Consider the following 16,120-nt stretch of genomic DNA (forward strand, 5'->3'; position numbering starts at 1 on the left):
TACTTAAATATTACATTTCTGTCTCTCCCCGCCCTTTCTCTCTCTCACTTTCCCTGTCTTTTTCTTTGTAATCATGTTGATTTTAAGACTTTTTTAGGAGAGAGACCTGTCAAATAGAAAACTTTTTCTTTTATTTTTCTCTAATTTTATTCAAACAGTATGGAATACACCAAAGATTGCTAGAAATCTTCAGAATTGTGGTATAACAAAGACTTTGATTAAACAGAAAAAAAAAGGAAAATAACTAGGAACTTCTAATTTTTAATAGACAGCCTGCTTTTTATAGGAATTCTTGAAAGCAGAAGCCTTGTGAAGTCCTCTACCATTGTCTTACTGAGCAATAGTAGAATCCCTGAGAACTGATTAATATAAGCCTGTAATTTTAATCATGACTTTTTTTGAAAAAAGGAAAAAAAAAAAAAAGTGTGCAGAGCCACAGTGGAACTCCTTTTTATTTATAAAAATATCAAAACATTTCAACAGAAGTAAACACATATATCTTGTGATCATGAACTTATTAAAAAAAAAAAAAAGGAAAAGAGATTAATGTAGCACATTGCTAAAAATATTCCCCATAATTCATTGTGTAATGCTTTGCCCAGGCTGGTTCAAACTGTTTCCAGTGATGAAGCTTTCACTTTTTTTTTTTTTTTTTCTTCTTATGAGATTATTTAAGGTTAATGTATCCTATGAGGAATTTGTTTCTGATACTCTGTTCTTGGCCATAATGTTTCATTTTCCTTTCTCTAAATGAAACTTTTGGAAATCATAGCCATTCTAGAATTAATTAGTAGAACCTTAACAGTTGACTTTCAAGCTTCTGAATGGTTTTATTTTGAATTTATAAAATTCAGTATTCCAAATTCACCATATGAGAGCAATAGTTGGCAACAATTGTAGTTTATCTAAGCCCCTGTGTGGTCTTAATACGCAAGCCCTGACACCTGTAGTAAGATGAATGGTTTCACAGAGAGTTGATGATAGCACTTAAAGGATGTTCTGCACGTTGCTCATGCAAACACTGGCCAATAAATGATTCTTCAAGTCCCCTTATTAGACTGCAGCAATTATATTGTCACACACAAAACCCCATACAAATAAGAGTGTATTTTGCACAGGTTTAATTTGCCTGTTCTTTTACTTTCCTCCTCCTCAACTCCCCGATGAAAAAGGTAACATAATCAAACTATAAGATATTTTCTGAAAGGTAGTAACCCTCTTTTTTAAATTTTGGCAGCTTTTGAAAGGTTTATATGCGTTCTGATCTCTTGCAAAATGGCTTTTTTTATGAGCCTCATCATTCTGAGAAAGCTGTATTAAACATGTGTACAGAAATCCTCAGGAATTTTTCTGCAACATCACAGTAACGGCAGTGTTCCTAAGATTTCAAATTTACTCTAGGGTCACATATTAGGACAGATAGATGGAAGAAAGTATTTTTAAGGGACCATTGTAGCAACTGTGAAAAAGTACATCTGTTGAATGGTTTAACAGCATACTCTCATTGGAAATGAACTGGTTCCACTAATCTGTGAAAATGAGCCATAAAAACAGGACCTCTTCTCTAGGGGACCTATGGACAGTTGGGCTGACATCACAGACTTTTTAATTCTCCCGTATCTAACCAGGGCAGTGGACAGTTCTGCTTTTGCTTTAGTTTTAGAGACCATTTGTCCCAGACTGTTTTCTTCCTAACGAAGAATTGTATCTTAATAGTTGGTGACCTAATTGATACTCCAGCCCTCAACCTTGAATCACAGAGACAGGAAACATGTCTTTACATTTAACTCCGGTGACTTTTAGAGATGGATTGTTTCTGGAGGTTTTCTTGGGGGAGGGTGAGGGTGGAACTTGTTTTATTTTGTTCTTCAGGAGGTTAACGGTGCTGGCCTTTAAGTAATTTTCGGTTATTTATCAGGAGGTTGTAATTCCAGATAATTCACTTCTGATATAATGCATCTTACTTAGCTTTAGCTATTACACTGAGCATCTTGCTGGTCATCTAGATTCCCCTGTAAGCAGTATGTACCTAAAGCTAGATGCCCAAAATGGGATGAATTATCTTGTATGTCTCTAATGTTTCTACAGGGATCTTAGCTGATTAGCTTAGAGTAGGTGAATAGCCTTTAGATGGTTATCTGCAGGTGAACTGAAACCTACTTTAAAACTGGAGGCAAACAGAGAAACACAGTGGTTCTGATTTCCTAGAAAGGGCTGTATACCCAGAGAAGAACAAAGAGTTTATTTGCTACTGATAGATTTTTAAAGTAGCACTCATTTCTTGGAGTTACAGCTATGCAGTGTAAAGAGGTATGATTAATGCATGAGCTGAAATGTGTAATATCACTTCCATAGATGTTAAAGTGTAAAAATTTTAAGTATATGACCTCTCACTTCAGCTGGGATTAAAAAAAAAAAAAAGTGTTTAAGGGAGTTAGACATTCATATCTCTCTGTAATCCGTTGTGAAGTGGATGCTTACCTTTCCAAGATTCCTCTAAACTGCATAGCCTTAAAATTAAATGTTTGCTCATTAACCCAATTTTTGTATAGATATTCTCATACATGAAGCAATCTCTCTTTGCTGCCTGTACCTCGGGGTGCTCTGTTACAGCTCAACACAAGCATACTTTCATAGTTCACAGGAAAAGGTCTAATGCTTTTAGAGCAGAAAGAAAAGAATTCAACTCTGAGTTCTGTGGCTGTATACCGTTATCAAGTATTTACATTTGTTCTTTTGCAGTGATGAACTCACTGTAACATGGCACCCAACTGTTTGTGTTGCTGCAAAATACAATATAAAGGAAATTGGTCAAATTATTATCGAGTTAGAGGTCATTAATGATTACCACAAATACAGAATTTCTCAGAAGCAGCTCCCATTTTTAAGACAGCAGCTAAGTTGGGGTCATAACTTCTATTTTAAAATTTATATCTTGGCTAGTCCAGGGTGTGCAAAATGCTTTCTTTGCAATGCAAAAGCAGAAACAAAAAGTATGACCAGTTCTTACTGTGGTCCAGCTTATAGATAAGTTCTCAGCACTACCTTTAAGGAGGTGCTATAATTAATTTGAGGGCAAAAGTCTGACTTTTCTAATGACAGAGAATTGATGAAAAGGTAGTTTATAGTGGGCATTTTGCCTGACAATGACATGAAAAATGGAAATGTTGATTCTAGTAGCAGCTGTGTTTAGGAGGAGGTAGATTTCTTATGTAAGTAAAAGCATAAGGTCAGTTTTCCTGGGCATCTATAGTTGAGATATTAGACCTAGAAAATAGACATGAGTTCTGCAATTATAAAAGTTTATTTGGATCGAGAATTACAGGGCTCTGTGAGTGTCATAATGTTTATATGTGTCTGTATATATACGGGGTGGATTTGCTGCACACAAGAGAGATATTAGCTTACAATTTGTGGCAAGAATAGAATAAATGTCAGAATTAAGGCTGCTTCTAAAATATGATGTGCTACGTTTAAGAGATTACATCTAAGAATGCTGAAACATTTATCTTTGCGTCTCCACTTCTTCTTTTTTTTTTTTTCAGTGTTTGCTTTTATAACGTGAAACATGTTAAAAGTTAAGACAAACTGTTTTTCTAATTGCATATATTAAAACCAGAATCTTGTCTGTTTTTAAGCTCAAAGCACTAAACTGCCCCCTAATTGAAGTGGCCAGATTTTAAAAAGTTTGTATACCTGTAGCTGAAATAATCAGCTTCTGAAATGCTGACTTGGAAAAGCAGTGACACCACACTGAGTTTGATGTCCCAGATCTTCAGAATTTTCCTTCTGTAATATTTTGTATTGTTTGCATTTCTTAGGCAGTATTTAAGAACTTTCATAAGCCCATCTTTTAATAATGCTGCTGAAGAACAAGTGTCTAGTTGGACATAAACACCCAGATTTCCAAATTATGTGCAATTTTGATATGATAAAAAATCATTTAGAATTGTAAGTATAGGTGCTTTATGCTATATTTTGAAAACAGACGAGTAAAACCTGATTCTGTCATACAGTTTATCGTAAAAGAAAATTCACTGATAAAACATCGGATTATTTTTGTAATGACATATACAATGCCATGTACTCCACAGCTTAAATTAGAAACAGCTTCAAAATGTGAACACAATGTGTGTTATAACCCTAATTTTTGAACCAAAGGATTTAACTAGAAGCAAGAAGAAAGTACGGTGTAAATTGACTTCATATATGCTAAACAGAAGAGAATTCTTTATCTTCCATCCCTTCCCTAAATCACACAAGATATCCATGGTATATAAGCACATATATTTCACATGTACCTTGAGAGTGGCAGGTGGCTACCTATTTTCTGTTGCAAAGAGCAGAGACTGTTAACTTTCCGATGCAACTTCATGCATCTTTTCCAAGCTCCAATATTCCAACCATACAAGTAGTAGCAAACGTTTCTAATGACCACCTACCTATAAAACCAAAACAATCTAAGAAAATGGAGTGGGGAAAAACAAATATCTAGGAGACCAGTCACTTGTGTAAACACTTGTTGTGCGACATTAAATCTTACCTGAGGCCTTCTGCTCCACTAATCGAGCACTGCCTGTGTTACCGATACTGATACGCTAGATGCTGTTGCAAAACTCATAGCTGCTGCGAAGCATAGTGGTGTGATACGAAGTGATGCAGAAAACAGTAGAAGCTCTGTCACTAGGTCAGCTGCAAGAAGAAGTGACGTGTGTGAATGTACAGTATATGGAGTTTTGTGAAAGATGCAGTCTCTCTCTCTCCCAAAGAACTTCAGCTGATGATAACAGGGGAATTCAGTTCCCTTTGGCAGGACTCCATGTTGGTCTGGATGCTGTAAATACTTCTGCTTCTACAGTTACTTAGCTCATGCTGCTAAAAATATACTCATGACAGACTTAATGAAAGTATCTTCTTTTAAAAACTACTTGTCTACAACAATCATTTAATGTTCTTGTTTGCATGTGTGGTTCTCATTATTCTGACATAGCTATTAATACTGATGAATATTAAAGAGAGAAAATCCAAATATTTTCATACTTGCACTTTTCCAGTAGCATTTTAAAAAAACCCACAGCTAATCAGCCACAAATTTTCTTGATTTTTTCTTTTTTTTTTTTTTTTTTAATTCAAGAGTAATATAGCAATATATGAAATTGTATTGCAGCAGTAAGGGCCTCAAAATCCCAGTAGATGATGTAATTATGATTAAAAATTAGTATTATTGAATAATTCACTTTTGTAATATGCAAAAGTAATTTTTTTCTCTCATTTTCAATAACCATCAGTCTTAATATCTAACTGATGAAAAACCATAAACAGTGTCATCTATCAGGTTACTAACAGAGAATGCCACTTATTGGTGCCTTATTGTTTACTTTAGCAGGTAATTTGTGGACCGGAATCATTTAATTGTTCTGAGCACATAATTACATACCAGCATTTTCCAATTTAATTAAAATGTACAAATCTGAAGATTAAGGGAATTTTTGAATTATTAATCATTTCTCCTCTAGGAAATCTTGTTGCTCTGCAGGAGATTTGTCCAGTGTACAACTATACGTATTTTTTTCCTTCTCTTTCACAGACAGACAATTTTCCCGCAGAGCCCAATTACATGGGCAGCAGGCAGCAGTTTGTTCAAAGGTAAGGCCTATTAAATAACTTTCTCGGCTTCCCCATTTGCATTCTTGTCAAAATTGCTTTGCCAGAGAGTACAATTCAACTTAGAACAAGTAAATACAACTCTCTCTCTCTCTTTTTTCTTTTTCTTTTTTTTTTTTTTTTTTTTTCCCAATATGTATTTCAGTAGCTCCACGTTCAAGGATCCAGAAAGAGCCAGCTTGAGGGACAGCGGGCATGGGGACAGTGATCAGGCTGACAGTGACCAAGACACTAACAAAGGCTCCTGCTGTGACATGTCTGTTAGGGAGGCACTCAAGATGAAAACTACTTCAACTAAAAGCCAGCCACTTGAACAAGGTGAGTGAAGCCTCCAATGCTTACAAAAGCGTAAAGTTTAAGCCATCATTATAAACCTATTAGTATTGCAGTTGCAGTTTATCAGGGTGGAATAGCCCACTGATAATACTATCAGAGAAAACAGTAAATCTTGTAGCTAGCCCAGAGCAAAGAATGCTCAGTATCTTTCAGAATGAACATGAAATGAAACCACAACTATCCAAAGTAGATTAAAAAAAAAAAAAAAAAAGTACCTCTCTAAAATTATTAGAATATAGTTTATCTCCACTGGCATTGCCTGTTATATATTATATACAGTACTTCTGCCAAAGCATGATTTGGAAATTCAAACTAGACATGACTGCAACAGATAAAAGAAGAACGCCAGATATTTACATTCCTCACATAGTTAGCAGATGAGGAAAAGAAAAGAGACTTGGGATATCAGATGAGTGAAAATGGATCAGGAGATGTTTTCATTTCATGGATGCATTTTCCTATTTGTAATGTTGATTTCACAATTAATAGTAGTGTGAGAAGTGTCAGATAATAACATAATCTGATTTTCAGTATAATTTCATTCACATCCTGTGGAGGTACTAAAGATGAGTGGCTGTGAAACAGCTAAAGTGACTTATATCAGGACAGTGACAGTGCTCTCTGCAAGCATTCATTCTGACAAGCAAGCATGTTTATTTCCTTGAACTATGTGTCCAAATAATTTCTTCCAGATGTGTTTTATCTAATTATGACGTCTTTTATTTCAAAAGACACACTTCTTTTTTTTTTTAAAAGCATCAGACAGACTGAGTACTCCAGCATTGTGTGTGTTTGTGTTTTGCTTCTAGGCTGTAAGCAATAAGGAAGTCCAGCACTGAATTATTTTTAAATGTTTTGTATGCTTGCTATTATTTTAGTTTGTTGTGGGGAAGATGATTCAGTGTTAAAGCCAGTTAAAAGATTATTAAATAAGTCAGCCTTAATAAGAAACTATATTTATAATTAAGCAGAAATATATTATAAGCTTTTTATTAATTATTGACTAATTGGACATAGGTTTTTTTGCCTCTTAGCTTAGTCTGATCTGTAGTACCGTCATCAGGAAATACATGTTCAACTTCTTTTTTTTTTATTATGTTGAGATTGCAATATAATTTTTGCTGTGTAGAATATTTAGAATGCTGCAGTATAATTTATTCTGTATATATTTGAAGGCTGACCTCATATATGACCTTATTTTCCAAGTAATAAATGCCAGAAAGATTATTTTTTCCTGACCTTTTGCCACAGCAACTCTCTGCTTATAATTGGACATTGATCTGTATAAAGATGCAGTACTGGCCTTTTTTTTTTTTTAAGAAGCTGTTTGAGTGTGTGTCTAATTTTCTCAGTTTTGTGTAAGAAAAAGACAAAATTTCTGGATCTCTATCTATCAAGTATAGCCATGAAAGAGTTCTAAAATTGTAAAAGTTTCATTAGCAAAATTATTTACTACTCAGATTAAAAATGTGTGGTTTTTTAGAAAAGGACTGTATGGCCAGGGTTCATAATATTGCAGTTTGTCCAGCAGCATCAAGCCCAACAGTGATCAAAAATATAAAAACTCTAGTAAGCAGATTAAGCCAACCATTCCTGTTGCTTATTTTCATTGTAATGCAAAGAGTTTTATGGAGGTTTGCACTTGTCATTGTATCTAGATGAGGGGCCCTATTCATCAAGAAACAACTTATTCTAGTGACTCGTACGAATTCCTCACATTCTTATTAAACATACATTGAACTGTGAATGTTAAGTACTGTCAGCCACTGAACTGCAGCAGCCGGTGTTTATCTGAATTTTCTTACTGAGAAAAAAAAAAAGGATGAGGATAGAGAGATACACTACTTTTTTTTCTTTTTCGTTTCTTTTTTTTCCCCCAAATATAATTACAAATGGTAATGCTAACCATTTGTTTACTTGTACGAACCCTTCCATCTTAAGTGTGCTGTAATAAAATCATTGGCATATTAAGAAAACTGAACCTGCAGCGAGCACCTTATGGGGTTACAGATCATTGCAGTAACAAATGTGGTGCAATGTGGTGTTCCCAATGAAATCAATGATCGCTTGTCATTGAGCTTAGTACAATTAGGGCTGTTAGCCCAAAGTAACTTTTCTTTTTTGAAAGAAGATAAACAAAATTGCTTTCTCTCGTCGTAAGCCAAGTTGAAGGAGGGTGAGAAATACGACATATGTGATTAGGATAGAAAAAGAATTGCATTTTCTTTAGAGAAAAATTGTTTTCCGGGAAAAGGAGATGGGCAGCTTGCTAGAAACAATTGTCTATGGCAGCACCTGAAGCAGTATCAGAAGTTGTGGTTCTGTCATCATTCTGGGTTGTGTGCAGTGACAGGAATTCACTATTTTGTAGCAAAGTTTCAGGCTTAATTATTGTTGTTTAAAGATATTTAAAATAGTTTAACTTCTGCTTTTAGAACAGTGCTAATTACTAGATCTTCTGGCATTTTTGAAAAATGATCAGGATTAACTGTGAATTCAGGATCTTGACTTGAGATTCCTAATTTAAAATGAGTTAAGTTTGAGTTTGATATCCTCTGTATATAATTCCAAACACTATTGTCACTGGTCCAATTCTACCCATGGCAGTAATAAGAATGCTGGCAGTACCAGTAGTTTAACTACAGTTTTGAGCAACTCTAGCCTAGACAGCTTGAAAATTAAATGGTCATATAGAGACAAAAATTGTGTCAGTAGCACTACAGCAGTTGTGCTTCTATCAGTAATAGAGAAGTAGGGAATTTTCTGAAAAAATCATTTTTGTAGACAAGACATCTCCTGATTTCAGCATGGGGTGGGAGGCAATCAAGCTTACTTTATGATTTGCATTAAAATAGTGAAAACAGTGGATGGTAAAGCCTCAGTAAGTTTACTGTTAAAATATTTGATTTCAAGGAAAATATTTCCAGATAGCAAGTTTTGTCTGGTGGTGGTTGTAAACATTCACACAAGTGGGAAAGATAATGCAAATTAGATCTCATTATAAAATGTTTATGAAAGCTCATCACTTGGCCTTGATGGAAAGAAAGGGGAAAAAACCCCAACCTAATAAAAGTTATCAGGACAGTAAGTCTTATATTAAAATAAACATGTCTCATTTTAGTTATCTCCATATATCCTCTTGCTGTGAATTCCAAACCACTTTCTGCATAAAAATATCTAGCTGTTTGTTAAGCTTTCTTATGCTATCTGAATCAGCTGTCTTACTAAGCAGCTTGTTCCATATGCCTGCTACTCTTTCAATAGAATGCTTTTGGATAGATTTGTTTCATTTACCTTTTTTCACTTCTGTTGCTGAGACTTTAAACCCCATCACTAGTTTGGACAGTTTGAGATCACCCTACTTAAAAGTCTTACAAGAATTAATAGTTTTGAATACATCTGTCGTCACCTGTCTGTTCCACCTGCAGTAGCATATATTATTCACATTTTATATTTAAATAACAGAATAATCTTTTTGCTTGGTATGGTTTAAGTATAACAGCAATAATCTGTGTTTCTTGAAAAGATATCCAAAGCTGAAAATGAGATCGTAAACCATAAATGATATCTACAAGGAAGCAGTACAACAGCAAGATGTGCATTTTATACTTTTCTTAGTGAATCATGGATGTGTTTACCTTATAATCAGTAAAACAATATAGGGTTATGGACATTTTTGTAGTTACTCATAAATCATCATCTTTCTTAGATTTTCCCAGGAATTTTTCCTTCCTTTTTATTTCGGTTTTTGCTGTCTGTGTTTTCTTGCTTTAACATAAATCTACATTTTCATGTCATTGTCAAAAATATCCAAGGGATTAAGTATCTCCAAATTGGGTACCTTTGTTGTTCAGTTTTTGCTTTATTACTGTGCATTCATCTTTCTTTCAACACGTTTTCTTGCCGTTTGCACCTGCATCCCATAGAGGGGGCATTTCTGCATGTGCTGTTGCGTCGTTAATGGATCCTGAGAATAAACAACATGGATCCTGAGAATAAACAAAAAACCGGAGGCACCTCCTTGGAGGAAGGGCAAAAGAAAACTCTTCAGCGTTGGTGTCAAGAAACTCCTCTAGGACTTGTATTGCTCACCGGGCTTCTCTGTAGAACAGCAGGATTTTAATCTAAGATATAGGTGACTAGTATAAAAGGATTGGAATGTATCTTCAGGAAAAAAAAGAGATATTAAATTTAACTTAAAAATATAATACTTCTTTCTTCATCATCACAACAAAAATACGTATGCATCACTACTGATGCAGTCCTGCATGCAACAGTCTTAGGAATAAAAACTATATCAGTGTTATAGAACCTCTATGAATATTGTTAACTCTTGAGTTTTTCCACTGAACATATTCACAGAATGAGTCTGTAGTAACTTGTACATTTATATTCTCAATTTCTAAACAAGAATGATTCCTGAAATCCGGTATCCTGCATTACCCATCTGCAGCAGGCAGAAATTATCAGATTTTTTTTTACCAAGATTTTTTCTGAACTATCCACTGATTTTCTTGCCATAATCTTGCTTGAGACTGTAAGATAATAGGAATCCATTCTGTTTAACTGAGTGAGAATCAGTCTAGACAGATAAGTGCAGAAAGTTCATCAAGCAAATTTCTGCTGTCTGACATCATCACCAATGCTTTCCATGCCATTGGGGATGATGGGTTCTTTTATGAGTACATCAGCTTAATGAGATAATGGAAAAAGAAGATTGTGGAGAAATATTTCTTTTCAAAGTTCTCAGAGCTGGTGATGGCCTCTGCTGAGAAACTGATGAGGCTGGGAGTCCCCCCAGAGCTGACACCACCCATGAACTGTTTTGTTCAGCGCTGCTTCCTCCCAAAGGTTTTTTCCCCTGGGCAGAACATCTCCTATCACATTCTCTCTGTGCCCAGAATGTGAATAGCTGTCAGACTGCACTACTTGTTCTGACGCCACCTAAGAGTCTTTATGTCCAGGACTATCGTCCCTTCCAATTCGCTTACCCTTAACATGGTCAGGTAAGATGCTAACTTGCTGCTGTATGTCAGGACTTGCACGCAATACCCATTCTTTCAGCTGATTAATTATTATCTAGGCGAGATACAAGAGCAACTTAATTGTATTGAGAGTCTCTTTCCATTTCTTAATATGACTTAGTAGTAGTATCTGTTTCTAGACCTGTAAATTCTAGAAACGGTTAGGTGAAAACCACACAGAATGAGATTTTTTTTTTACCCTTTATGCGAGCATGTGTGATCCTAGACGAAGACTAGCATGGGACAAAAACTAATTTATCTATTCTGTTAACTCATCTGCTTCCAATTGACCAAATTTTTTATCAGTGCCCTGGAGATATTCCATTTTGGCCTCATTCTGGTAGTGGGATTTTTAATTTGAGACTGAAAATTTATGTAGAATTACAGACTTCTATGAAGAATAAGGGCATATTTATATTTGTTTGATGTCCACTCCAGTGCGTTTAACAAATTCATTATGACATTTAAGCCACTGCCAGCACTTCCTTCCTACTTTTCTGCTGTGAGTACATTGCTCAATGAAACAGTACTTCTGAATTTAAGAGAATTACCAATATTATTATTGGTCTCATCCTTCTTATGAAGTCCTTGGTGAATGGGAATATTGAAACTTCTATTGGTATTAAACTTTTAAATTAATATATTTCACTTTTAGTCAGAGGAGTACTCATAAAAGTTTCAAATTTTCTAACTGCCTTCATCTCAAACACTCATTTAAAGACGATCTAGGTAACACCTTTGCAAGAATTCCTTACCTAGGGTGAGCTAGGCTATGCAAATATTCTGTAATGCCCCTTTTTGAGAGATCAGAATAATATTCTCCTTTTGAACCTAAGTTAATGAACTAGAGAAAGGAATACAGGTCAGTTGCTTTTGCTATATAGATGATTGTCATAACCTTTCTCATGTTAATACCCAATCATCTATGACATATCTGTTACTGTATTATACATTGAGCAAATTATATGATGGATTTGAGCAAAATCAAGGCAAAACTCTTCTATCTACCAACTTTTATTTACTCAGAGTATTAAAGTTTTTTTTCCCCTGTTGCAGTTATGTTGAATATCTTTCTGGTTTTAAGTTTTATTTTCAGACTGCCTACTAGTCTACCAGACAATTTAGGTTCACTTTTTACATTTTAGTTATTTCAATACTGAGTCTAGATTTGTGAGTGACACTGTGATGTCAGGTTGAACGATTATCAGGTGTGCTTTGAAGCACAGTCCGGTTTGTTTGGTGCTTCCTCATCAGGGATGGAAGTGTTCCCAGGCATAGCTTCCCTCTGTCGTGTACTCTCCTCATAAGTGCATGAGCAGATTTGGATTTCAGGCAAGGCTCTCCAGGTGAGGAAGGAGAAGTTTGAGGAAACAGATGTTTGTCCTAGAAGAAGTCAGAAAAGGAAGTGAAGTAGAATTCTAATGGAGAAGGCATGGATTATCTTTATGTCTCGCCTACTTACTTATCTGCTTTCATTGATACAAAATAGAAAAGCAGTGCAAACATTCTGGCAGCTGAAGTGACAGTGAATACACTTTGCATCAGAGTATCTTAGCCTATTATTGCCGCCTGTTATTGCCTATTATCCTGCTTTTCAACTGGAGTTGAATTCTGCCAAACCAGGTTTTTAATCAGGTGCATGTTTCAGCATCTGGCAGATTATTATCATCATGTATCTGGTAGCAGTGAAGTTCTGTGAATAGCATAACCCACATTTAATTAATGTATTTAGCCACAAATTAGGGGGGAAATTTCTATAACTGACTTTCAAAACATGCAGAAAGAACCTTCTGCATCTGTATACACGCAGAACATGTCAGTGTGACACAAAGAAGGGATTATAGCCATTCAGCGCAACTTCACTTATGTACCATTTGGTGTGTTATGCTATATTTTTCAGGTAATTTCATTTCTTCCCCCCCTTATTTCTACTTATTTTATAATTACAAATTAATTCAGTTGTTGAAAATTATCTATATTTTTGCCCTATATTTTGTTTTCATTGGAAGCTTCACCACCGAATCAATTTAGATATATCATTACTAACACATTAAAAGGTCGAGACTGTACCAATAAAAGTATTAATAAATTTTAGAAGAGTTTTCTTTGATAAGCTTATTTGCAAATTGATGCATAACGTGCACTTCAAGATCATAAGTCTGTTACTGTAAGTCTTGTGCCTGAGATGTGAGTGCAAATTCTAACATTTGGGTGCGATAGCTGTTGGTGCTCATTTCTTTGTGCTTTACTTTAGAGGCAACAAAGCAGAATATCCCTCCCCTGTCACTAGTGTAAATCTCATTACTTCCTTTCTGTACTCTGTTTTGACACCGCCACTCCCGGGGCTGAGCACAGTCATTGTACTGCAGTTTGTTCTTGGAAGGCTTAGAATCCATAAGTTATCTTTTTGCTTTATTCCCACTAGAAGAGCAAGAGAAGGATTTGCAGTTCTCAGTAAGATGAAGCCCTTCTATGTCAAAATCATTATCTTCAGCTAACATTTCTTCTTTTCAGATTCTTTTTATAAATTGAAAGAAAAGTGGGGGCATAGAAAGATCAACAACTTTTGAAACAAGGAAATCGGAAAATAGATAGTTTTCATTGTTTCAGGCTTTATGCATTTCCCTGGGTGGTAAATGGATGTTCTCTGCCTGTGCTTACTTTTGTTAATGAAAATTTTAGGGCACATATTCATATATTGGATGGATACTTAATATCATGGAAACTATTATAACGGGACTAGAGAGTCTATTCCTGCCTCTTAGTCTGTGTCTGAAAACGTTCTTGTATGGTATACTTACAGTTTTCTTTTAATTAAGCTTGCACAGAATTATAGTTTAAAAAACCATATATATGCGAGAGTGTGTATGTTTATTCAGTTATATAAAGGAGACAATTAAAATAAATACAACATCTTCTCCTCTCTTTCTCATTTTAAATCATCATTGTATGAATGTATCTCCTCTTATTGAGTCAGCAGAAAATACAGCTATGATAAACAGCAATAGTAGTCAAGTTTTGACACAATCCCATTGCATATTCCAGCCACATTCTTGTTATCAAAAAGGAGGAATATTCTGCAGATGAAGTTACTGTAAAGCTAATGCATATTAGCTGGAAACCTGAACTTGGACCGTAGTTATCAATAGTTTTATGTCCAGCTGGGGAAGACATAACAGAAGTGTCTTAAATAAGAGACAGGAGTTAATTATTCCATTCAGTAATGCTTCAGTTGGAATAATACTAATTGCATTTTGTTCTTCTGGAACAAAGAGTATCTTCTAATGTCTGTATACAATAATCTAGTCTGCCCTTTTCGTGGCCCTTTTCCTGTGTACATGCTACTTTTCTCCTATGCCCTGGTTTCCAGAGGGAGAAAAGTGGTATAATTTAATTTGGGCCAGAGTTGCAGCACACTAATTAGTGACACAGCTGCCATACTCAGTTTGTAGGGATATTTTTAAGGAAGATCTGGACAAATTCAAAATCAACAAAGAGGTAGAATAATAGCAAAAAATAGAGGCTTACGAAACATGGCCTGTGGGTGAAGTTTGAAAGAAGTGTTTGTTTAGAATTTGTGTTTGTTTAAATGAACAAAGACTGGGGGGAAACGTAATAAAAGTCTTTCCGTATACAAAAAGTTGTTATAAATAGGGTGGTGATTGCTTTTTCTTTCATGTCCTTTTTGTTTAATTTGCTGGGAGAGCTATTTAGGTTACATATGAGGAAGAACTTTGCTATAAAGATAGCTAGGCACTGAAGCAGGCTACTCATGTAAGTTAAAGAATCTGCCTTCCTGGTGGTTTTTAAAACAGGTTAAATGCACATTTGTCAGCGATAACCTAGATTTATTTTAACCTACCCAGGGCCAGGGGATCCACTCTAGCCTTGCATTTTATGATGCCATAATTAAAAGTGAGGATGAAATACACTGTCCAGTCCTGTGTTAAACATACTGAAAGGGAACATTTGCACTGACCTGTTCTGCAGCCTTTTGTCTGTGAACATCATCTTTTACGGGAAGACCTCACCGTGTTAGAGAATCACAGGGAATGTGGATTATGCAGTGCTTCACAACAAGAATCCCTGATATAATACAACACTACTTAGCATTTAACAGGTACTTTGTTCAGAGACAGAGCTGCGGTGTGATTAACTAATTACTGCTCAGTGAAACTTTGTCTACTCTCTGTACGTCAGTGATAAACGCATGCCATGTATCAGCCTCTGCGCACCTACTGCCCATCCTGATTTCCAGAATGGCAGAACAGCTGGTTTCCATTCCCTGCTGTTGCTTTCTCCTATTCCAGCTGCCGCACTCAAATAACCTCCCTTCCCCAAGTGGGTTTCATATGGTTTGAAAGGGACTTAATGTACTTCAGTGCATAGGGAACTTCTGATGCATATTTCATCATGTTTCAGTTCTTTCTACAGGGAACACTGCATGTATAACAGATGTTCCCTGACTACTACCCTTTCCTGAAGGTGACATGCCCTTTTTTGTGTTTCTTCTCTAATGTATAGGGAGCTGGTAGTGCCTGCGTGGTGCTAAAAAATACTGCTCCATGGCTGCCCCTGTGCTGCATGCCAAGCTATATTTAATTCCATCTGCTCCCCTCTACAGCATGAAATGGAGAGGAGCATATGCCCAGTATAACCAAGTCATACTGTGGCACAGAAAAAAACCCCTTTATTTAAGACAATGTATATTTAATGTATATTTAAAATTAGGACCATATTCTTCCAGCTTTTTATACATAAACTGTCTCATATAAATCAGTGGGGATGTTCATGTGATTACATGTCAAAAATCCTTCGTCTTTTATTATTTCTTTTCATATTATTAATATCGTATATGTAGTATGCGTGTGTTTAAATATGTACACATGCATATGCATAAATACAGAAATAAGACATCATTAACTGATGTCCCTGAAAATTTGATTTTATAATCTATATACATCTGCATCTTAACAGTACGGAAAATTGAAAGCTTTAAAACATTGTATGCTTGTTTTAAAGCTACAAATATGAGAACAATTCACAAATCTGTTTACATTAAACACTATTTTCATCTTAAACTTGTTTTGGGAAAG

At 35.4% G+C, this 16,120-nt stretch overlaps 1 protein-coding gene across 1 annotated transcript in view; it reads left to right on the top strand.

Moving 5' to 3' along the window:
• The window catches only part of LOC104077194 (protocadherin-17-like), a gene marked incomplete at both ends in the record, with an annotated part of 27,350 nt that extends 21,368 nt beyond the window's left edge, over positions 1–5,982 (top strand). Inside the window, 2 exon segments of the mRNA XM_009578331.1 lie at positions 5,588–5,646; positions 5,810–5,982. Coding sequence (XP_009576626.1) covers positions 5,588–5,646; positions 5,810–5,982 — 232 coding nt within the window.
• Positions 5,983–16,120: the final 10,138 nt, after the last annotated feature.

The sequence above is a fragment of the Fulmarus glacialis genome, unplaced genomic scaffold (genome assembly GCF_000690835.1).
Source record: "Fulmarus glacialis isolate BGI_N327 unplaced genomic scaffold, ASM69083v1 scaffold11690, whole genome shotgun sequence".
In the NCBI taxonomy this organism is placed as follows: Eukaryota; Metazoa; Chordata; class Aves; order Procellariiformes; family Procellariidae; genus Fulmarus; species Fulmarus glacialis.